Source organism: Hemiscyllium ocellatum, chromosome 13 (genome assembly GCF_020745735.1).
Source record: "Hemiscyllium ocellatum isolate sHemOce1 chromosome 13, sHemOce1.pat.X.cur, whole genome shotgun sequence".
Classification (NCBI taxonomy): domain Eukaryota; kingdom Metazoa; phylum Chordata; class Chondrichthyes; order Orectolobiformes; family Hemiscylliidae; genus Hemiscyllium; species Hemiscyllium ocellatum.
Window position 1 is genome coordinate 64,730,182 of NC_083413.1, and position 25,658 is coordinate 64,755,839.

At 40.2% G+C, this 25,658-nt stretch overlaps 1 protein-coding gene across 3 annotated transcripts in view; it reads left to right on the forward strand.

The window, feature by feature from the left end:
* The window catches only part of LOC132821584 (uncharacterized protein DDB_G0290685-like), a 112,187-nt gene that overhangs the window by 28,762 nt on the left and 57,767 nt on the right, over positions 1–25,658 (forward strand). For all 3 annotated transcript variants that reach the window (XM_060834244.1, XM_060834245.1, XM_060834246.1), the window contains 7 exons: positions 4,615–4,704; positions 6,672–6,761; positions 8,450–8,545; positions 8,790–8,888; positions 12,433–12,564; positions 15,327–15,382; positions 15,524–15,579. In XM_060834244.1, the coding sequence (XP_060690227.1) occupies positions 4,615–4,704; positions 6,672–6,761; positions 8,450–8,545; positions 8,790–8,888; positions 12,433–12,564; positions 15,327–15,382; positions 15,524–15,579 (619 nt within the window). The remainder of the gene's footprint in view (positions 1–4,614; positions 4,705–6,671; positions 6,762–8,449; positions 8,546–8,789; positions 8,889–12,432; positions 12,565–15,326; positions 15,383–15,523; positions 15,580–25,658) is intronic.

Sequence of the window (25,658 nt, forward strand, 5' to 3'; positions counted from 1 at the left end):
GCTTGATTAGAGACCATCAGCATGGCTTTGTGAGGGACAGGTCATGTCTCACAAACTGGATTGAATTCTTTGAGGATATGACAAAACATATTGATCAAGGTAGAGCAGTATGTGGTGTATGTGAATTTTAGCAAGGTGTTTAATAAAGTTCCCCAGGATAGGCTCATTCAGAAAGTAAGGAGGCATGGGATACAAGGAAATTTAGCTGTCTGGATACAGAATTGGCTAGCCCATAGAAGACAGAGGGTGGTGGTAGATGGAAAGTATTCAGCCTGGAGCTCTGTGACCAGTGGTGTTCCATAGGGATCTATTCTGAGATCACTGCTCTTTGTGATTTTTATAAATGACTTGGGTGGGGAAGTAGAAGGGTGGATTAGTAAGTTTTCCAATGACATGAAGGTTGGTGAAGTTGTGGATAGTGTGGAGGGCTGTTTTAGGTTGCAACAAGGCATTGACAGGATGCAGAATTGGGCTGAGAAGTGGCAGATGGAGTTCAACCTGAAAAAGTGTGAAATGATTCATTTTGGAAGGTCGAATTTGAATGCAGATTACAGGATTCTGGACAATGAAGATAAACAGAGGGATCTTGGGTACCATGTCTATAGATCTCTCAAAGTTGCCACCCAAGTTGATAGGGTTGCTAAGAAGGCGTATGTTGTGTTGGCTTTCATTAGCAGGGGGATTACGTTTAAGAGCTGTGAGGTTATGCTGCAGCTATACAAAGCCCTGGTTAATCCACATTTTGAATGTTATGTTCAGTTCTGGTTGCCTCATTATAGGAAGGATGTGGAAATTTTAGAGAGGGTGCAGTGAAAATTTACCAGGATGCTGCCTGGACTGGAGGCCATGTCTTATGAAGAGAGGTTGAGGGAACTAGAGCTTTTCTTACTGTTGCGAAGAAGGGTGAGAGGTGACTTGATAGAGGTGTACAAGATGATGAGGGGCAAAGATAGACTGGATAGCCAGAGCCTTTTTCCCAGGGTGGAAATGGCTATCATGAGGGGGCATAATTTTCAGGTGTTTGCAGGAAGGTTTAGGGGAGATGTCTTTACACAGAGAGTGTTGGGTGCGTGGAATTCACTGCTATTGGTAGAAGTACAAAAAAAACTCAGTGTTGGCTACAAAATCAAAATGACAGACCTCAAAGGTCCCCAGGATTATGACCTGAGCCACATGTAATTTGGAGTAAGATAAAAATATGATTAAAGAAGCAAATGTATGTTGTGATATAGCCCTCTCAGTGTCACCTTTGCGCAGGTGATGACACCCTGCAACTTGGCAAATTCCAGTTATGTTTCCATACCCTGTTGCCTGGAATGCAAGACCGACTTCATCATCAGGTTTACAAAATCAATAGGTGTGACCTAGTACAAATCGAATTGATTAGTGTCTCGATTTCAGTTGTGGTTGCATGACTGACAGAGTAGGTATGGATCACTCACTGCTCTTTGGGAACAGCCTGCTCTTTAGGAGGAGCCAGTAAGAGAAACATTCAGTGGAGCTGGACGTGCTCAGCCACTGAGCATCTGTTGAATTAATGAGAGGGCCCACTACTCACAGAGGTTACTGTAAGCACTGGGTTCCACCTGGTCACCAGATCCCTCTCCAGAACTTCCATGTTGTATTTACCATGCACTACTGTGAAGTAAATGTTCTGATTTATACACATTTTTAATATCAATTAATTAAATTTGGTTTTTGAATTTTGTGTGAGTCTTACATCAATTTTATTTGTGTGCCTGAAGTTAGTAATTCAATTGTAGCTACTCTATGTTGATTTTTTGAAGCATGCACTACATCATTCCTTTTTTTGACTTTTCCCACCAATCACAGCAACATGTCTTATTATAGCGCTTTTACCAAAATATAATGTTGCATGGTGTTTCTCTGTAATTTCATACTGTTGGAAAACATGAAAAAAAACAGGGTAAAATAGGTAGTTTTTGTTTAATAATATTGAACAAGTATTCTATAATTGAACTGTTTGTTCAAGTAGATAGAACAGACAATAAGCAGTGAGAGATCCTGGCATGAGAGTGGCAATGCTATACAACACTTTTTATGTATTTTGTTAGAAAGTATACATGACAATAAATCAATCAGATCAAATCAAATATCAAATCCTACTATTGTACTATGATTATGAATATTTCAGTGGGAAGTTCTTGCAAAAAATGTATAGTGTCATTACTGTCCACTGAAGAGATTTAAATTGAACATTTTCCATAGGATGCTATGGATGCAGCAATAACAAATATAACAGATTTGGAAACAGAGTCATTAAAAACTTTCAGTAATGATGAATCTGATGTAAACCCAAAGCTACTAAAAGCTGAGGGCCAGGTGGTAAGGAGTGTTCACCATGATATGGCAAACATTACACAATATCAATCTGAGGCACATTAGTGTTTAGGAGTTTGTTTTATTGTGGTCCAAACCCGTCCAAAAGCCCAGACATAATTCATTGAGAAATTATAAGTGTAGAAGCAATTCCAAAGGACAACCAAATAAATCAATATCTGACAAAGGATAGAATGAATGTTGCCACTATCTTCATCCAAAGTTAGCTACCAGAATCCACCCAGTGTCAGCCAGTCTGGTAAAGATTGATCTCTTTGCTGGTTTTGGCAGACTTTTCATGTGAAGACATCATTGGTTAGATTCCCATTTTAACATCTTTTCTCAAATGAGTGAGGCCTACACAGATTTGCATTTGGTTTAGAGACTAGAACCATCATTGAACTCTAGCTGGTGAGGTTTAGCTACCAGTGATGTTAACCCCTGATGCAGCATTGACTCAATTGTCTGTTGGACCTTGCTTTGAAGAGGGTATAGAACTTTTCTCAAGTTGAACAGTGATGCTAGACAGACACATAGCACTAATGGAATGTGGTAATGCATGCTTAGTATTTGTAGGAGTTTAAACCAATGTGGAAATTCTGACCTGAATTGTTGTTAGCTTGTCCTGGATTCATAATTCATCCACCTTATATGGATTATAAATGAATAATCTTGGTTATGAATTAAATAACCCACTTCAGTGGTTTCCCTCCCTTTGTCTTGCACTACAATAGTCAGCCATTCCTTTACTTTCATTTGGATATTATCTGAAAGGTGATGTCAAATTTTGATGGCTAAAGTTCATACTTCATCTGATTTACTGTTTAATACAGAATTAGTATTTCTTCCCCAGTGTCTAATTTAAAATTTGATTAATGGCTATGAAGTCCACATTCCAGAGGTTTCCTTGGTATTTCCTATTTCTTAGATAGTGCCGTATTGAATTGATCTTCATTTAACTTTCGGAACAGTGAGTTTTTGGCTTCAGTGTGCCGTTTTAAAATGGCCTCTTCTTATGAGACGAGGGGTACATGGTCTTTCAACCCAATTTGTCTAAATTTGGCTCATCATGAATATCACAAATACCAAATCCTCATTTGACAATGGAAAGCAGGAGTTAAAAGATTTCGGTGGAAGAAAACTGAATCATACCACATGAAATGGAGCCAAATAGCATTCAGAAGGCAGCTACAGCCAAAGTCCCAGAGTACACAGTTGTGAGTTGGATATCAATGAGCATTATCTGGACAAACCTTGCTGAAATTATTAACACTTGAATTCTAAACATTGTTGGTTGACTGACAGGCCCCAGCAGAATGGCATCACTCCATAGAGTAACTGTCAGGCCTTCAAGGCTTGTTTCAGCAAACACAGTAATGTTTTGAAGGGCAGATTGCTGAATACCATGAAACCCTGAAAGTGCCTTGCAGAACGATTTCTATGAGACAGTAGTCTGAATCTCCAAGGTCGCAATCTGTGCTTGTGAGCTTCCACTGCACACAATCTAGGATTGAGACATTGGGTACATGTGGAATGGAGATTGAGACATCACCCATCACAAATGCATCGTGCAACTGTTCATGTGAAGTTGCTAACAGTTTGTTGTCAGAGAGGATGGGATTCAATGCACTGTTAAAAACCTTGTGCTAAGTTGTATGGGCACTCCTTGACGCTCTGTAGTAAAGACAGTAACCTTTCTGATAGGCCTGTCATTGCATCATATCCTGGGATGCTGTCCTCCTGCTTCCCATCCCCCCACCCTATACCCCAGCTCATAGCCTGTTTTCTCTTCCGTCGTTGTCCTTGTCCTCACTTCAACAAATGCTGCTGCGTTTTCTCCTCTAAATTTGTCTATCGTTTTCCCTCTTTACTCCTCTACCCATTCGTCTACAACCTTCTCAACACACAATCCCCCCCAGCACTAAGTTCTGTTTTTCAGAATATTCCGTACATTTGCATTTGTTCTAATGGCACAGAGAGGGGATATGTGTCTGGCCACTCCATGGCTGAACACTTGACAGGAGGAACTGTGAAGGTGAACTTCTTTCCTCTATTTTTCTGTGGTTTAAGATGGTGCCGGAGTGCAGCAGTACTATACAACGCTTTTTACTATTCTGTAAGAAAGTACACGTGATAATGAATCAATCAAATTAAATCAAATATCAATTTGTAAGATTGCACAGTGATGATGAAAATTTCAGCAGAAAGTTCTTGCCTAGAAAGCAAATGCCATTACTGTCCACTGAACAGATTTAAATTGACCATTTTCCCTAGGGAAAACCAACACAGCTGGACCCAGGGTCATCACACGTAAATGATGAATCTAATGTAAGCTGCAATCTACAAGAAGATAAGGACCAGGAGGTAAGGAGCGCTCAGCATGGTAATCAAACATGGCACAATGTCTGTCTGAGGCACTTTAATATTTATGAGCTTGTTTTATTGAACATTTTCACTCATGAGAAATGCTGTTTTTGATAAGTTGTTGTCCTTTCTTATGCATGTTGGCATTCCATCATTGGAGCACTTGATGGTGAGTAGATTCTGTCACATTGTCATAAACTATATCTCAAAAAGATGGACATCTAGTACTAATGGAGTGCAGTAGGGCATGCTCAGTATTTGCAGGCCATTAAACAAATGTGGACATTCTGATGTGAATTGTTGTTAGTTTGTCCTGGACTCCTAACTCATCCACCTTGTATGATTTATAAATGAATAATCTTGGTTATGAATTAAATAACCCACTTCAGTGGTTTCCCTCCCTTTGTCTTGCAGTAGAATAGTCAGCCATTCCTTTACTTTGAATTGGACATCACCTGAAACATGAAGTCAAATATTTGATGGCGGGAGAAGTTCATACTGCATCTGATTTACTGTTTCATGCAGAATTAGTACTCCTTCCCCAGTGTTCAATTTAAAATTGGCTTTATGGCTATTCAATTCACATTCCAGAAGTTTCCTTAATATTTCCAATTTCTTGAATAGTTCCACACTGAAGTAATCTTAATGTAACTTTATGAATGGTGAGTGTTTTGCTTCAGTGCAGAATTTTAAAATGGCCTCTTCTATTGAGATGAGGGGCACATTATCGCTCAGCCCAGCCTGTCTGAATTTGGCTCACCAACACTATCACTAACACCAAATCCTCATTTGACAGAGTAAGGCAGGAGCTATACAATTTCTGTGGAAGAAAACTAATTCATACCAAATGCAATTGTGCAAAATAGCATTCAGAAGGCAGCTACAGCCAAAGTCCCAGAGTACACAGTTGTGAGTTGGATATCAATGAGCATTATCTGGACAAATCTTGCTGAAATTATTAACACTTAAATTCTAAACATTGTTGGTTGACTGACAGGCCCCAGCAGAATGGCATCACTCCATAGAGTAACTGTCAGGCCTTCAAGGCTTGTTTCAGCAAACACAGTAATGTTTTGAAGGGCAGATTGCTGAATACCATGAAACCCTGAAAGTGCCTTGCAGTACGATTTCTATGAGACAGTAGTCTGAATCTCCGAGGTCGCAATCTGTGCTTGTGAGCTTCCACTGCACACAATCTAGGATTGAGACATTGGGTACCTGTGGAATGGAGATTGAGACATCACCCATCACAAATGCATTGTGCAACTGTTCATGTGAAGTTGCTAACAGTTTGTTGTCAGAGAGGATGGGATTCAAAGCATTGTTAAAAACCTTGTGCTAAGTTGTATGGGCACTCCTTGACGCTCTGTAGTAAAGACAGTAACCTTTCTGATAGGCCTGTCATTGCATCATATCCTGGGATGCTGTCCTCCTGCTTCCCATCCCCCCACCCCATACCCCAGCTCATAGCCTGTTTTCTCTTCCATCGTTGTCCTTGTCCTCACTTCAACAAATGCTGCTGCGTTTTCTCCTCTAAATTTGTCTATCGTTTTCCCTCTTTACTCCTCTACCCATTCGTCCACAATCTTCTCAACACACAATCCCCCCCCAGCACTAAGTTCTGTTTTTCAGAATATTCCGTACATTTGCATTTGTTCTAATGGCACAGAGAGGGGATATGTGTCTGGCCACTCCATGGCTGAACACTTGACAGGAGGAACTGTGAAGGTGAACTTCTTTCCTCTATTTTTCTGTGGTTTAAGATGGTGCCGGAGTGCAGCAGTACTATACAACGCTTTTTACTATTCTGTAAGAAAGTACACGTGATAATGAATCAATCAAATTAAATCAAATATCAATTTGTAAGATTGCACAGTGATGATGAAAATTTCAGCAGAAAGTTCTTGCCTAGAAAGCAAATGCCATTACTGTCCACTGAACAGATTTAAATTGACCATTTTCCCTAGGGAAAACCAACACAGCTGGACCCAGGGTCATCACACGTAAATGATGAATCTAATGTAAGCTGCAATCTACAAGAAGATAAGGACCAGGAGGTAAGGAGCACTCAGCATGGTAATCAAACATGGCACAATGTCTGTCTGAGGCACTTTAATATTTATGAGCTTGTTTTATTGAACATTTTCACTCATGAGAAATGCTGTTTTTGATAAGTTGTTGTCCTTTCTTATGCATGTTGGCATTCCATCATTGGAGCACTTGATGGTGAGTAGATTCTGTCACATTGTCATAAACTATATCTCAAAAAGATGGACATCTAGTACTAATGGAGTGGGGTATGCTCAGTATTTGCAGGCCGTTAAACAAATGTGGACATTCTGATGTGAATTGTTGTTAGTTTGTCCTGGACTCCTAACTCATCCACTTTGTCTGGTTTATAAATGAATAATCTTGGTTATGAATTAAATAACCCACTTCAGTGGTTTCCCTCCCTTTGTCTTGCAGTAGAATAGTCAGCCATTCCTTTTCTTTGAATTGGACATCACCTGAAACATGAAGTCAAATATTTGATGGCTGGAGAAGTTCATACCTCAGCTGATTTACTCTTTCTTACTTCTCCCCCAGTGTACAATTTAAAACTGGATTAATGACTATTAAGTCCACATTCCAGAAATTTCCTTGGTATTTCCTGTTTCTTGGATAGTGCTGTATTGAATTGATCCTCATTTAACTTTCGGAACAGTGAGTTTTTTTGCTTCAGTGTACCGTTTTAAAATGGCCTCTTCTTATGAGACGCGGGCCACATTGTCACTCAGCCCGGTCTGTCTGAATTTGGCTCATCAACAGTATCACTGATACCAAATCCCCATTTGACAATGGAAAGCAGGAGTTAAATAATTTCAGTGGAAGAAATCTAATTCATACCACATGCAATGGAGCAAAATAGCATCCAGAAGGCAGCTAAAGCTAAAATCCCAGAGTACACAGTTGTGAGTTGGATATCAATAAGCATTATCTGGACAAATCTTGCTGAAATTAACACTTGAGTTCTAAATATTGTTGTTTGACTGACAGGCCCCAGCAGAATGGCATTACTGTGACAGAGGAGGGTATGCTTATACTCTATAGTGTAACTGTCAGGCCGTCAGGGCTTGTTTCAGCAAACATAGTCATGTTTTGAAGGGCAGATTGCTGAATACCATGAAACCCTGAAAGTGCCTTACAGAACAATTTCTATGAGACATTAGTCTGAATCTCTGAGGTAGCGATCTGTGCTTGTCTGACTTCCGTCTGAGCTTCTACTGCACACAATTTAGGATTGAGACATTGGGTACATGTGGAATGGAGATTGAGACAGCACCCATCACAAATGCATCGTGCAACTATTCATGTGAAGTTGCTAACAGTTTGTTGACAGAGAGGATGCGATTCAAAGCACTGTTAAAAAAACTTGTGCTAAGTTGTATGGGCACTCCTTGATGCTCTTTAATAAAGACAGTAAACTTTCTGACAGGCCTGCCATTGCAAAAACATCCTGTGATGCTGTCCTGCTGCTTCTCATCCTCCCTCACACCCCAACTCATAACTTGACTTTTCTTCCGTCATTGACTTTGTCCCCACTACAATAAATGCTGCTACGTTTTCCCCTCTAAATTTGTCTATCGTTTTTCCTCTTTGCTTCCACGTCCATCCGACCACAAACGTCTCAATGCATAGTACCCCCTGCACTGAGCTCCCTTGAGACCTCGGTTTGACTTTGACAAACATCTGGTATGTTTTTCAGAATATTCCGTGCGGTCGCACTTGTTCTGATGGACCAGAGAGGGGATATGTGGCTGGCCACTCCATGGCTGAACACTTCACAGGAGGAACTGTGAAGGTGAACTTCATTTCTTTATTGTTATGTTGTTTAAGATCGCGCCGGAGTGCAGCAATACTATACAATGCTTTTCACTATTATCTAACAAAGTACACGTGACAATAAATCAATCAAATCAAATCAAATCAATTATCAATTTCTAAGATTATACAGTGATGATGAAAATTTCAGCAGAACGTTCTTTTCAAGAAGTATAGTGCCATTACTGTCCACTGAACAGATTTAAATTGACCATTTTCCACAGGGAACTGGGGTTACAGCAACACAGCTGGACCCAGGGTCATCACACGGAAATGATGAATCTAATGCAAGCCAGAATCCACAAGAAGATAAGGACCAGGAGGTAAGGAGCATTCAGCATGGTAATCAAACATGGTAATGACATCTAAATCCCATGAATGAACTAAAAAATACACACAATGCTGAAGTCAGGACTGATTTCTCAACTAATCTGTCTGAGGCACTTTAATATTTATGAGCTTGTTATATTGAACATTTTCACTCATGAGAAATGCTGTTTTTGATAAGTTGTTGTCCTTTCTTATGCATCTTAATGTTCTATCATTGGTGTACTTAACTTGATGGTGGGTAGATTCTGTCATATTGTCATGAACTATATCTCAAAAATGTTGATGTACTCCCTGCTTCTTTTCTAGCATGTACTAGATCGTTCCTATTGTTTTTGTTACTTTTTCCACCAACAAACACCTCCACAACAAGATGTATTATTATAGCCCTCATCCATCGTAAATGCACCGTGCAACTGTTCATGTGAAATTGCTAACACTTCATTGTCAACGAGGATGGGATTCAAAGCACTGTTAAAAACCTTGTGCTAATTTGGAGGGGCACTCCTCGATGCTCTGTAATAAAGACAGTAACCTTTCTGATAGGTCTGACAATGCACCACACATTTCTGTGCGCTTCCATAACCATTTCTCGGCATATTATTCCAGAGAATTTGGTGTCAAGGGTGGGTGCTGGAAAAGCATGGCAGGTCAGACAGCATCTGAGGAGCAGGAGAATCAATGTTTCAGGCATAAGCATTGTTCCTGATGAAGGGCTTATGCCTCCTACTCCTCGGAAGCTGCCTGACCTGCTTTGCTTTTCCAGCACCACACTCTTGATTCTGATCTCCAGCATCTGCAGTTCTCACTTTCTCCTCAGATAAGTTGGTGACAGGTATCTTGGATAATTTCCCCCTCCTGCAAACACACTTGTGAAGATTTGAAAAATTCTGCCCTTTCAGTTTCATTGTCGTGTCCTTCTCTGTGGTTGCTTTCAAAGATTAGTTGAGAAATCAGTCCTGAGTTCAGCATTGTGTGTATTTTTTAATTCATTCATGGGATTTAGATGTCATTTGCTGAACCAGCATTTATTGCCTATCTCTCGTTCCCCTTGAGAACGTCTTGGTGAGCTGCCTTCTTGAACTGCTGCAATTCATTTGGTGTAAGTACACTCACATTGATGTTAGGAATGTGGGAGGAAACCCACACAGACATGGGGAGAACGTGTAAATTCCACACAGTCAGTCATCTGAGGCGGGAATTGAACCTGGGTCTCTGGCGCTGTGAGGCAGCAGTGCTAACCACTGTGCCACCGTGCCGCCCACAAGGTTATGGGCTGGATGTTGTTGAAGCTGTGCTCATCCAGGCAAGTGGCGAGTATTCCATCATGTTCCTGAATTGTGGGACAGGATTTGAGGAGTCAGGAGTTGAGTTACTCACTGCAGAACCCCTAACCTCTGACCTGTTTTTGTAGCCACTGTATTTATATGGCTAGTCCAGTTCAGTGTATGATCAATTTTGTTTTGCAAAAATATACTTTATTCATAAAAACAAAAGTCTTTATGTGCATAGTCAATTAATTACTGAAGAGGTGCAGATCTATACAGTTTTTTGCTTACAGAGAAGGAAGCAAACATTGGTGTTTGGCTTTCCTGTTTGTTACAAACAATTCAAAGGCATTTCTTAATTATGCTAGATGCTAGGATCTATTTATATGTATCTGAGGCATTGGGAGATTTCGATAACTGAACAGACCCCATTGTACTTTGCCCACTGTGTCTTGGTGGTAGCTGCCTTAAGCTTTAGTGTGTCCCTCAGCATGTGGTAACCCCCTGGATGTTTATAGTGGGGGATTTAATGATGGTAATGTCATGGGGTGCTGGTTTGATTCTCTCTTGCTGGCAATGATTATTGCTTGGCACTAGTTTGGTTGTTACTTGCCACTTGTCAGTCTAAACCTAGTTGTCCAAATCTTACTGCATTTAAACATGGACTACTTTATCATCTGAGTTGTCACAAATGGTCTGAACATTGTATAATCATCAGCAAAAATACCCATTTCTGACTTTATGATAGAGGAACCAAGAGTGGGCATCAGTGTGTTAAGACGGACCCGCGGGGTCCCGTCTTTGCGTGTTCTTTTGGAAGGAGAGACCCACACTGGCAACTTTAGTTTGGCGCAGACTGCCGTTTATTCACAGAATCTTAACTGATACAACGAATTATCAAGCATGCATTCGTTGGAGAAGGCGTTCTGCCCCCTCGTTCGGACTTGGCACAGTTATACTTCGCGCTGCCTGGAGTCCCCGGTTAGATTTCCCTTGTCCGCCTTCCTCATTGGCCCGTTCATCTGCGCGCGATGGGATCCGTCTTCCCATTGGCCGCATCGAGGTGCCTGTCCAGCTCCCGCTGTGCTTGACAATGGCACAGACGTCCTGGGGCCAGCGGTTCCGATCCCGTAATCAATAGTTCATTGTTCAGAGAATCAACTCTCATCACTATGTGTCTGACAGGCTAGCCGTTTTCCGAGATTTAATCAATAATTCCAGTAAGTAAATTAACAGGTACTTGTATCAACTATGAGTTCCGATAGAGCAATTCACACTGTCTGACAGTTACCGGTTCCTTTATCAACTATGAGTTCCGATAGAGCAATTCACACTGTCTGACAGTTATAGGTTTCTTTATCAATCATGAGTTTCGATGGAACAATTGACACTGGCTGGCAGTTACAGGCTCCATGATTTAATTAACAAAATGTATATCAATTACGAGCTCCAGACAGGTAGTCATGCAGTTGCCAGCATCAGCCCGCATGGCTGTTATTAACCGTTTCAGGGCTGGAACTAGAAGTGTCTGTTGCAGAAATAGTATTACCCTCCCTAGCCCTACATTAAACACCCCAGTAGTGTAATCACCCCAGCAAGTGACAGGCCATTTCAAAGGAAATGCTGCTTGATTGCATTGTGGATGCCTCATTCCATCACTTTACTAAACACTGATGGGTGATAATTGACCAGATTGGATTTGTCCTGATTTCTGTGTACAAGCCATTCCTTGGCAATCTTCCACATTGCTGGGTAGACGTCAGGGGCTATTACCTTTGCAATATCTCGTTATCATGAGGTGCAAATCGAATTGGCTGAAGACTGGCATCTGTAAGACTGGGGACCTGTAAAGAGGTATTGTAGGCAGAATTACTCTATACCAACAACAAATTAAAAAAAACTATTTCCTCCTTTGTTCAATTGGAAATATATGGATTCTATATGAGTATTGTTCAGCTTTTCATTAAGAAATTGTTCTGTGAATTGTGGAGGGAAAAATGGCTAATTTCTTTTTCCACTTTGCTGGATTATCAAACTTTTGCAGATTATGATGTTGTTTCCAACTGGATTTACAAAGAGGGAGAAAAGTAACATTTAATTCATATTTTCAAAGTTGTTAATATGTTCAGAATTAAGATTAGGTTTGATAAAATTACAGCACTGCATTGATATCAAATTTCAAAGGCCTAATGAGAATTATATGAAGTATTTTGTCTTAAGTTTAATGTATGATGTAGTTACATTTTCATATTGTGTTTTAATTGCTTTCTAGGAGTATGCTATATACGAGCTGTTTGCAAGCTGTAATCATTCTGGAATATATGACAGCGGTCATTATGTTGCAGACATTAAACCAATCTCTTCCTGTAAATGGTATTGTTTTAATGATGCATTTGTCCGCAAGGTAAATATTATTCTCGTTACTGAGACTTTCAGAGCATGCATTTTAGATTTTCCAGGAAAACTTGTCAAATATTTTGCATAATCCAAATATATTTTAGAAATGTAATCGTATAAATTTCTGGATATTTTGCTGTGGATAAAATTGTACTTTTAATCATAAATCCTTCACAGAGAAAAACCTCATTTGGAAGTGAGTTCCAGAAAGCGTTGCTGCTAATTTCAAGAGAGAAATTTCACATTGTTGTAAATGCAGCAGGGTATCTGTTGTTTTAATTTGGCACTGCTTCCTGTTCCAAATCCCACTAATAAGACTTTGTCAGAGAGTAGCAGGCATTCAAATCCAGCAGAGATAGCATAATCTTGGATTGCTACTTTGCCATTACAAAAGGCGAGTAACAAGCCAATTAGAATCAAGGTTAAATTGTCACTGAAATGTTCTGCCTACAAAGTTGGGTCACTCTTCCAATCAGAATTAACCACTCTGGCTTCAATTATTGAGTGACGAATAACTCTGTGGGCCGTATTAAGCCAAGCAGGGAATCTACACCTGTTTTTGGTGATTGATAGACCATTCAGATGTACATCGGGTACGTTTCCTGGAAATGTGTCATTAGGTACTTTCTAAGACTGTTGCCAAAAGATATAACTTTAGACAGAAGAATCTTGGGCGGCACGGTGGCACAGTGGTTAGCACTGCTGCCTCACAGCGCCTGTAGACCCGGGTTCAATTCCCGACTCAGGCGACTGACTGTGTGGAGTTTGCACATTCTCCCCGTGTCTGCGTGGGTTTCCTCCGGGTGCTCCGGTTTCCTCCCACAGTCACAAAGATGTGCAGGTCAGGTGAATTGGCCAAGCTAAATTGCCCGTAGTGTTAGGTAAGGGGTAAAATGTAGGGGTATGGGTGGGTTGCGCTTCGGCGGGTCGGTGTAGACTTGTTGGGCTGAAGGGCCTGTTTCCACACTGTAAGTCTAATCAAAAGTGCCTGAGACTCTGGCTCAGAATTTGCCAAGGCGTCATGGAAAGGAGAGAAGCACTGAGATCCTAGATTCCACCATAATTTCTATGTCCCTTCCCCCAATATTTGAATTGCATGTGTGTGGCCTGATTCTTCACTTTGCTCGAAGTATTGATTATAACGATTTTGATAATACAGCTTCAGAACAGGTTTGTTTAAATATATCTTTAGCAGTTTGTAAACTTATGAGATACTGGGCTGTTAGAATTAGACTACAAAAACAGCTGTTCTGAGTTACATGAATAACTTTGAAGTACATCGTCACATCGGTTTGAAAGGAATGAATAAACACAAGTACTGTATTTTAACTGGATGTCTCATTTGTTCAGCATCTTGTTTTGAATTTTGAGCAGCAGAATAGCTCCAGCTATCTTTTGTGAGGTAAATATTTGCATCATGCATCGTTAGACATCATCCCTAATGCACAATTTCTCAGGGTGGTTCAGCTGATGTGATGAAAGTTCTGTCGGCCATATAGCCCAATGACTAGCAGGTTTGTTAAAGAGCATGTCCATTCTCCCAATTGCAGCAGGCAGAATACTAACTGTGCTTGTAAAGATGAGTACATAATTTTTAATGTTAAATGAAACATTCCGACAGTGCTAAGAATTAAAGGTAAAGTCTCCATAGCCTTCCCAGACCATAAGACTGCTCTTCTATTAGAAAGAGAGGACTGGGTGATGGTTTAACCTGAGGGTTACCAGATCTCAGGCAGGGAAAGGGGTTGAAAAGGAGACGTCTTCATGGTGTGCTAAGAATTGTACCAACAATTGATTTAGGCTTGTTCATCAGGCTCACAATGTGGTTCATCTATGATTGCATGGACCTATTGCCTGCAGGCAAAATGAACCTGTGCAAGCATAGGTAGTGATAGTTTCATGGTGCATTTTTCATATTAATGCCTCAACCAATGAGAGTCAAATGGCCAGAGGCCTTTTTTATGCACTAAAGATTATTGTTCACTTTGAAACATGGCATTCTTCAATTTCTTGATAACTACAACACAGCAAGTTTTGTCTTTTTAAAATCTATTTTTCAGCAATCCACAATATCCTTTAGAATCATAGACTCCTTACAGTGTGGAAACAGGCCCTTCGGTCCATCAGGCCCGCACCAACCCTCCGAAGGGTAATCCACCCACATCCATTTCACTACCCTATTACTCTAAATTTACCCCTGACTAATGCACCTAACCTACACATCCCAGTATACTACAGGCAATTTAGCATAGTCAATTCACCTAACTTGCACATCTTTGGAATGTGGGAGGAAACCGGAGCACCCAGAGAAACTCCCACAAACACAGGGAGAACATGCAAACTCCACACAGGCAATCGCCCAAGACTGGAATCAAACCCAGGTCCCTGGCACTATGAGGCAGCCGCTCTAACCACTGAGCCACTGTGCCACCCTAATTTATCCTATATGCACGGTGGCACAGTGGTTAGCACTGCTGCCTCTCAACGCCGGGACCTGGGTTCAATTCCCACCTCAGGCTAACTGTCTGTGTGGGATTTGCACATTCTTCCCATGTCTGTGTGGGTTTGTTCCAGATGCTCTGGTTTCCTCCCACAGTCCAAAAATGTGTAGGTCAGGTGAATTGGCCATGCTATATTGCCTGTAGTGTTAGGTGAAGGGGTAAATGTAGGGGGTTGGTTGCTTTTCGGAGGGTCGATGTGGATTTGTTGGGCCGAAGGGCCTGTTTCCACACTGTAAGTAATCTAATCTGAATTTTTTTAATTTCACAGGAGAAAGACACTTCTGAAGAATCCTCTGGTGGTGGAAGCAATATTTCAAGCAGAAGGTAGTTGTGGAATTGACTTTCTGGTTAAATCTTCCTGATTATTCCCTAGTTGCATGTTACATAAACCCTAAATGTCTTTTAGAATGTAAAATTTAAGAAGAGAACTAATCTTTAACAATATATCCAATGTTTTTACCATAGATCATCTACAGCATACTTGCTAATGTACAGGAAGGAGGAAGTAAACAGCAATCAAGGTAACTGAAGCCCTCTGTGCTGATGTGGTATTGATAGTTGATATAATGTGGATGAATGTGAGGTTATTCACTTTGGTTATTCAGCAAAAACAAGATTGTTATCAGAATGGTGATTGATTAGAAAAGCAGGAGCTGCAACAAGAACTGAGTGCCCATGTACACCAGATCCTGAAAGTAAGTGTGGAAGGGCAGTTGGCAGTGAAGAAAGCAAATGGTAAGTTAGTCTTCGCAACAACAGGATTTGAGTACATGAGCAGGGCTGTTTTGCTGCAATTGTGCAGTGTCTTGGTGAGACCCCACCTGGAGCATTGTGTGCAGTTTTGGTCTCCCTATCTGAGGAAGGATGTCCTGGCTATGGAGGAAGTGCAACAAAGGTTTAGAAGACTGATTCTTGGGATGGCAGGACTGACAAACAAGAGGTCAAATTGATTCGCATTATATTTGCTGGAGTTCGGAGGAATGAGGGGGAGAAGCTCACAAAAAGCTATAAAATATTACCAGGACTGCGCAGGGTGGATGTAAGAGAGATGTTCTTGATGACAGAGGCTCCAGAACAGTCTATGAATATGGGGAAAGACATTTACAACTGAGATGAGAAGAAACTTCTTCACTCATAGAGTAGTGAGCCTGTGGAATTCTCTGGCCCTGAAAGTGGTTGAAAGCAAGATATTAAATGTTTCCGAGAAGGAGATAGATTTTAGGGCTAACAGGTTCTCAGAGATGCTAAAACAGAATAAGAATATGGATAAGAGCATTTACAACTGAAATGAGAAGAAACTTCTTCAAACATAAAGATGTGTTTCGTTCAAATGCATGCAGTAATATTGGGCTTGTGTTGCTTAAAATGTAGATTAAATGTGGGGATGATTTATGCACAAGCATAATCTACACACTGCATTCTAGGCTGCTGCCATGTATTGTTCCAGTACATTTAATTAATTTTGCAGTGGACAATTTACGTGCCTCAAGTTTGCAGCCATTTATTAATATTTAATTGTATGCATTGAACATACTTACAAAACTAAATTTCCAAACTAAAATGTTAGCTAGTTCCATTTACATGCTTTGCATTTAAAATTTCTTACCTCAAAGTATTAATTTTAAAGGTTTTGATAACACAGCTTGTGTAGAGTAGGCTAAATGAAATATATCTTTAGCAGCTTGGAAACTTATTCATTCTAGGCCAGTAAGATTTAAACCTCAAAAGGAGATTTTCTGAGTTACTTGAAGAATGTTGGCTTTAATTGTCACCTTGGGTATGAAAGGAATGAATAAAGATCGAAGTATCTTTAATTGGTCACGTCAGTTGTTCAGCATCTCACTTTGAATTATCAGCAGCAGAATAGTTCCAGGTACCTTGTGTGGGGTTAATATTTGCACATATCTATGTCAGGTTTGGTTAAACAGTCTGTGAACTAATGAATTATGACAGGTTGTACAATTGTAAATGCACATTTAGTGCTTGCTTGGATATACTGCTCATTCTTTTGTTGTGTGGTTTTTGTGCCCACACCCAACAGTTTGGATTCAAGACAATCTGATCGAAGAAGAGCTAATGTCAAGACTTATTTTAAGGCTTGGGCTTCTTTCTCAAACACCTTATCACTTATTAAGACTAAATGCTAAACTTCTTGGTATTCAGAGATGAACCAGGCTGTAATTTTACTGTTACATTGTTTAAAGACAATCCCATAAGCTCAACTGCCAAATGTTAGTCGTCCAAATGCTTCTCTGCACATATTTTCAACTGTAACCTCGCTCGACTTCAGGATCCTACCTAGTTCTCCAGGTAGTTCTCATCTCTCTCCTATAATTCTGCCCACATTGTACTATTTATGCCTTGTGAGAAACAGATCTCCGATACCATTGTAATGTCACTACAGAGTCCTAGAGCACTTAGACAATACACAACAGCCTATGATCTAATCACTGGGGATCAATTAAACCCACAATATATTTTATACAAGTGGGCATGAGGCAAAAATGCAGCTATTGACCTAAATTTAGAGCTCATATATTTTAAACATAAAAACATAAGTACTAGGAATACGAGTAAGCGGTTCAAATCCTCGTGCCCACTACTTGAGTCGAATGTTCATGGCTGATTTCATCTATTCCTTAACACCACTTTTCTGCTACAAAACCCTTCAACTATTTATGAATTTAAAAATCTATCTCCTCATTGAATTTACTCAATGTCCCAGCATCTACTGTACTCTGGGATAGTGAATTCCTCAGATTCATGATCCTTTGAAAGAAATAGTTTCTCCTCATATCTGTTTTAAATCTGCTACCACTTGTCCTAAAAGTATGATCCCTCATTTTAGGTTGCTCCACAAGAGGAAACATCCTCTCCACATCAACTTTTTTGATTCCCTTTAACATCTTGTATACCTCAATTGTATTTCCTCTCATTTTTCCTAAAGCCTAGGAAACATAGGCCTAAAGCATTCAATCTGTCCTCATAAGATAAACTCCTCACCCCTGAAATTAATTTGATGAGCCTACTCTGAAATATTTAAAATGTAACTCATCCCTCCTCAAGCAAGAGAACCAAAACTGAATACAATGCTCCATGTGCATTCATACAAGTGCCTGCTACAGTTGCAGCAACATTTCCCTACTTTCTCCACTAATACTTTAGCAATAGAAGTCAAATTTCCATTTGCCTTCCTTATTACCTGCAAACTAGTTTTCTGTGATGCATGCATAAGTTCATTCACATTCCTCTACATTAAAGCACTCTGAAGTTTCTCTTCGTTCAGATAATAATAAATTGCCTTTCTATTCTTCGGACTAAAATGGCCTCACATTTATTCATGTTAAACTCCATCTGCCAAATTTTAATCCATTCACCTCACTGATCCATATCAATTTGTAATTTTCTTATTTCTTTATTGCAGCTTACTTTTCCTCTGTTTTAGTACCATCTGCAAAATTAGCTACAATATCTTTAATCCCTGCATCCAAGTTATTAATATAGATTGTATCTAGTCACGGCCCAAAGAGTGAACCTTGTGGCACTCCACTTGCCAACCAGAAAAAGACCCAAATTTTCCCAACTCTCTGCTTTCTGTTGGTTAGCCATAACTCTTTCCAAGCTAATAAATATGATCTTACACTGTGTATAAGTGTTTGTGTGATGCATTATCAAATGTCTTCTGGAAGTCCAAAGTCACATCTTTGAAGAATTCTAGCAAATTATTAAACATGATATACCCTTCATAAAACCATTAAACCATTAAAAAAACCGTAAAACCATGAAAATATGAAACCATTAAACCATTAAACCATTAAACCATTAAACCACAAAACCACAAAACCACAAAACCATAAAACCATGAAACCATTAAACCACAAAACCACAAAACCACAAAACCATTAAACCATTAAACCATAAAACCATTAAACCACAAAACCACTAAACCATTAAACCATTAAACCACAAAACCACAAAACCACAAAACCACTAAACCATAAAACCAAAAAACCACAAAACCATTAAACCACAAAACCACAAAACCATTTAACCACAAAACCACTAAACCATTAGACCACAAAATCACAAAATCACAAAATCACAAAACCACAAAACCATTAAACCATTAAACCATGCTGACCCTGATGGATTGCATTTTGACTTTCTAACTGTCTTGCTATTAATTCCCTTAATAATAGATTTGAACAATATTTGAACAACAGACTTTAGTCTAACCAATCTATAGTTTCCTAATTTCTGCCTCCCTATTATATTAGCATTTTCCAATCCACTGGAACTCTTTCCATAACCAGGGATTTTGGAATATTATAACCAATGGATCCACTGTCTCTCCAGCCACTTTTATAACTGAGGATCTAAAGGATGCGATGCTCCCAATGTGGTCTTCTCTACATCAGTGAGACCAAGCATAAACTCAGGGCATGTTTCTCCAAGCATCTCAGCTAGGCCCACAGAGGCCAACCTGACCTCCCAGTTTCCGCCCATTCTAAGTCCCCTTCCCACTCCCTTTCCGACATGACCATCCTTGGCCTTCTCCATTGCCACAAATCAGACTGCAAATTGGAGGGACAATACCTCATCTTCGCCTGGGCACTCTACAGCCCAGAGGACTCAACATTGTTTCAATGAGTTCTCCCGTTTCAATAACCTTCTTCCCCATCCCCTGCCTCCCTTTCCAGGCCCCCTCCCCCTTTTCCATTCCTTTGATCGACCCTTCCTGCCAGCTACCAACCAGATTCATTCCTTCCTTCCATTGACCAACTGGGTTGTACCCTCTACCAGTGTTCACCTCATGTATTCCCCTCCCCCCCCACCACCCCATCTGCAGCTCCCTTTACACCCACCCCCAATCCTGAAGAAGGTTACACCTGAATTGGTGCCTTCTCCACCTCCTGATGCTGCCTGGCTTGCTGTGTTGTAACAGCCTCCTGCCTATCTATCTTGGATAGACATCTGCTGTTTATGTCTCCTATAGCTGATCAAGCAGTTTAATCAATTGACATAAATACTCTTCCTAGGATTGGCCAAAGTCAACAAAATTACATGATCTTTGAATAACTTGATTGGTAAATCATTGGAGTGTTGCTGCTACATTTTTTGTTGTCCCAAATGGCTCAACTTTACATTGATAAAGTCCATCAAATATTATGAAAGCCAGTCTTTCTTTGGCTCTATCAGTCAATAGAACTTGCCAATAACTTTATTGTGTTAATTTGTTTTTGTGACAATTTGGGTGTATCCAAATTATTCAATGCTGTCTTCCAATCTTGGAACAGAATTGAGTCCATTGTTTTGACCACAACGATTCTGCATTGATTATTGCAAAATCATTATGGCCCATCTAGTTTCAGAAGCAGTGGGATAAGTGAGCTCTGTCTTCTATGACTCAGTTCAATATTCTCCATCATGAACTTAATCTCTTCACTCACTTGAGATAATATCTCTCAATTAAATCTGTAAAGGTGTTTTATAGATAATACACTCCCCCATATTAACAGTTGACCTGGCGTATTCATAAAAATTGATCTGACATTCTGTAATAACCTACAATAATGTAAGTCAGCTCAGTAATTTTCAGTATAGAACATGCTATCTAACTTTTGAGCACCTCCATATTTTCAAATCAGATTGCTGGAGGATCATCATCTAAATTTTCAATTTCTGACTCATTCTCCAATTGTACTGATACTTTTCTTTTGCTATTTCCACTGCTGTAAGTATGTTTTCCTCTTGATTATTAATCTGTTATGATATCCTTATAACATGTTAGCATGACACACTCACTGATTCTTTATCCTGTCTGGAGCACTCACTACATGATTGGTTTGATAAGGTCCAGTGACCCATGCTTTTATTGATTCCCCAAGACTCATAACCACACAAACACATTGTCATGCACAACAGAACTTTTGAACCTTGGCCTTTTCTATTTGTTTTAATTTTTGCTTGCTGGGCTTCGTTCAAATGCTCTTTAGCAAATTTACATGCTTCGTTCAGTTTCAGTCTGAAATTTAAAAAAAATAGATTACAAGTTTAGTTACTTAACTTTTACCTGATGGTATATCCTAGGATTACCCATATATTTTAACTAACTTTTCAATTAGGATATCCATACCTTGTAAAAACAATTAACTAACTTTTCAATTACCGTTTTCGCAGTATTTTTCACGAGAAGTACTGCTTAAGGAAATCTGAGGAAACATTTATTATTGTTAAAGTATAATGGGCTGCAGCTTACATTTTTGGCAATGTGTCAATAATGATAAATTTCAGGCGTGTTTTATCACCATGATGCTCAGTGAGTTTTCTCGTATTATTGTCTCAAACCCACCTCATTCACTACTTGTGCCAGCCCAAAGGCTCTCAGTATGTGCAATATTAGCCCTATTTTTCCACTCACTGTAACCAGAAGAATTTGCTGCTGCCTGGATATCCCAGCTTTGTCTAACATCTTTACCTAGTTGTTATACATCCTGAAAAGCACTGTCAGCCCGGAATAGCTTGCACAACTTGGGACAGGTCACAGATATGGCAGATAAGTGCAATTTGATGCACCACTTTGTGGGCAGGCACCTGGAGGTCCTGGTAGATGCAAAAAGGCAAGGCAAGGCAAGACAGGGATGCCGCAAGCATGGAGGTAAGGTCAAGGCAAGTGAGCTCTAAGAAAGCATGTGTGCATCGCTGAGATAGGGCCTGGTCCAGACTACGAGCTCGGTCTTTCTCCATGCGCATGTAACAAGTCTCCTTGCAATAGTATTACAATGATAGGGGCCATTCTGCCCTGAAATGCAGTTTTAAATTACAGAAGTAAGTGGTTTGGAAAAGTAACATGGGATCCTGAGAAGCTGGCAAGTGTCATGGAACCATAGAAACTCTACAGTGTGGAAGCAGCCTTCGGCCCATCAAGTTCACCCAGATGCTCAAAAGAATATCCGACCCAGACCCACCCCACTACCCGAACCCTGTAACACTGTTAGATGGTAGTAATTGTGGACGAGGTGTTAGTGTGTCCAGTGCATTGGAGCATGCCCTGAAATATAGGATCGATAGGAGTTCCGTTGAGCAATCGATGAGTTTTCTGACTTATTGTTGAGAATTCTTAGTGTCTAGTTTCCTTGCGGTGTATGGTATGGAAGGGAGCTACATATAAGTAATGGGAGGTGTACATTTAATGAGGCCGATAACATGCATTAGACCCCATTAATAGAAAACTTGTTCCCTCTGAGCAAGACTCTGATCTCGAAGTTTGGAACTGATCTGGTAAATGTTGAGAAAGTGTTCCCAATTATTTTCCACAGTCCTTCCAGATTTCGCACCACAGCCCTGTATGATCCCACTCATTGATTTCCATTCATTGGTTTACATAGGTATTCTCCACAATGTATTAAGATCCTGAATCAATTTGTTGAATTTCTATTCAAGCTATGTTAAAAATATAAACTTCATTCTCTTTACTTTTGTCCATTATAGTTAACTTTTAAAAAATTGTATCTAATAACTCAATTTCCAAATCATGTCCTTTTCTTCTACCATGGGCCTGAGATCTTATCACAACACAATCTAAAATGTTCCTGTTGTAATATTTCAGTTTCTTTTACCTCTGAATTTTTTTTCCACCCATGATGAGGTTAGTATTTTTTAATCTGCCGGGTTATTTCATAAAATCAAACCAAACCCTTCTATTGGAATTTGTTTCACCATTCACAGAACAACTGCTCCTACCAAGTCACTTTATAATTGGACTCTATATAATGAGACTGGTTTGTTGCCAGTTGAATATCCTGTTGATTGAGGTTAAATTAAAACCACAGAGCATTTTGCATGGATGGACAACAGATTTATTGCAACTGTTGGCCCTGGTTTGTCTCCTCATTATGAGAATTGCATGGCCTCATCTACACACCACTTGACAGCTGCCTGACCTCAAATGGTGTAAAGTAATTGTTGTACTTCAGAGAGGCCAATGGCCAGTGGGAATTATTATCTAAAAGAATGAATGGCACAGGGTACTGGATATGACATGGCATCAGAAGCAGGAACCTTGCAACATTAGGCTGCTCCTAAGTGAGTATTTTTTGCCCTAGAAGATCTCTTCACTTTTCCTGACAACAATCAAACCTGCTTTCATCTGCCCAATACAGATTAAAAAGGAGATACATGGGTGATAAATGAGAAGGCCACTGATAGTTGAAATATTTACAACTGAGAAAACACAAAGACACTTATTTGGTCGTAGGTCAGAATGGAAATATGGGAGTGGGTCAAGTGGGACAGCAATGGAACAGAGGGCAAAACTATAGAAACAAAAATAGTCCCAGTACACTCCAAGTGTCAGCTACCCAGCATCAAACGGTGTAAAGTGACTACTGACCTTCAGGTTAGAGAGAGCTTTCACATCACCAATAGCTGAGCAAGGCTAATTAGAAAGTTGGTATGACAGAGGGAAATGAATACAAGACTTGCTGAAGGGAGGACTCTCTGCTCCTTTAGGCTCTGACTAAGCAATCATTTCCATTGCCTTGAAAAATCTCTTCGCTCTTCCTGACAACAATCAAAACTGATGCAAACTTCTGTAAGAGCAATTAACTCTTCTTTAAAGACTTGCATGAAAGCAGTCATGAGAGGTTGATATGATAAGACCAATATCAAGTAAAATTCCTGAGTGTTAAATTGCTTCATGCCGATATTTTAAGCCTGCAGAGACTTTCAAATGAAGATCAGAGTCATAGAGTCATAGAGATGTACAGTATGGAAACAGACCCTTCGGTCCAACCCGTCCATGCCGATCAGGTACCCCAACCCAATCTAGTTCCACCTGCCATCACCTGGCCCATATCCCTCCAAACCCTTCCTATTCATATACCCATCCAAATGCCTCTTAAATGTTGCAATTGTACCAGCCTCCACCACATCCTCTGCCAGCTCATTCCATACACGTACCATCCTCTGCGTGAAAAAGTTGCCCCTTAGGTCTCTCTTATACCTTTCCCCTCTCACCCTAAACCTATGCCCTCTAGTTCTGGACTCCCCAACCCCAGTGAAAAGACTTTGCTTATTTATTCTATCCATGCCCCTCATAATTTTGTAAATCTCTATAAGGTCACCCCTCAGCCTCCGACGCTCCAGGGGAAAAAGTTCCAGCCTGTTCATCCTCTCCCTGTAGCTCAGTTCCTCCAACCCTGGCAACACCCTTGTAAATCTTTTCTGAACCCTTTCAAATTTCACAACATCTTTCCGATAGGAAGGAAACCAGAATTGCACGCAATATTCCAACAGTGGTTTAACCAATGTCCTGCACAGCTGCAACATGACCTCCCAACTCCTGTACTCAATACTCTGACCAATCTACCTGCGACTCCACTTTCAAGGAGCTATGAACCTGCATTCAAAGGTCTCTTTGTTCAGCAATACTCCCTCGGACATAACCATTAAGTGTATAAGTCTTGCTAAGATTTGCTTTCCCAAAATGTAGCACCTCGCATTTATCTGAATTAAACTCCACCTGCCACCTCTCAGCCCATTGGCCCATCTGGTCAAGATCCTGTTGTAATATGAGGTAACACTCTTCGCTGTCCACTACACCTCCAATTTTGGTGTCATCTGCAAACTTACTAACTCTACTTCTTATGCTCGGTAAATGACAAAGAGTAGAGAGCCCAGCACCGATCCTTGTGGCACTCCATTGGTCACAGGTCTCCAGTCTGAAAAACAACCCTCCACCACCATTATCTGTCTTCTACCTTTCAGCCAGTTCTGTAACCAAATGGCTAGTTCTCCCTGTATTCCATGAGATCTAACCTTGCTAATCAGTCGCCGATGAGGAACTTTGTCGAATGCCTTACTGAAGTCCATATAGATGACATTTACTGCTCTGCCCTTATCAATCTTCTTTGTAACTTCATCAAAAAACCCTATCATGTTTGTAAGGCATGATTTCTAATGCACAAAGCCATGTTTACTATCCCTAATCAGTCCTTGCCTTTCCAAATTCATGTACATCCTGTCCCTCAGGATTCCCTCCAACAACTTGCCCACCACCGAGATCAGGCTCACTGGTCTAAAGTTCCCTGGCTCGTCCTTATCATCCTTCTTAAACAGTGGCACCATGTTTGCCAACCTCCAGTCTTCCGGCACCTCACCTGTCACTATCGATGATACAAATATCTCAGCAAGAGACCCAGCAATCACTTCTCTAGTTTCCCACAGAATTCTCGGGTACACCCGATCAGGTCCTGGGGATTTATCCACCTTTAACCATTTCAAGACATCCAGCACTTCCTCCTCTGTAATCTGGACATTTTGCAAGATGTCACCATCTATTTCCCTACAGTCTATATCTTCCATATCATTTTCCACAGTAAAGGCAGACAGAAAATAGTGAATTATCAGTGGGTACTTAACATGTTCACATTTAACTGCCCATCTGTCTAGTTAGTATTGAAAGTTGTGACTAGTGTTCTTGAAATTGCAAACTGAGATGGTTCAAAGTGAACAGAGATCTCAATTTTGACAAATTTAAAATAACATCATGCATAGATGTTAATTATACCTATTTTAAATCAGATCATGTGATTTTGAA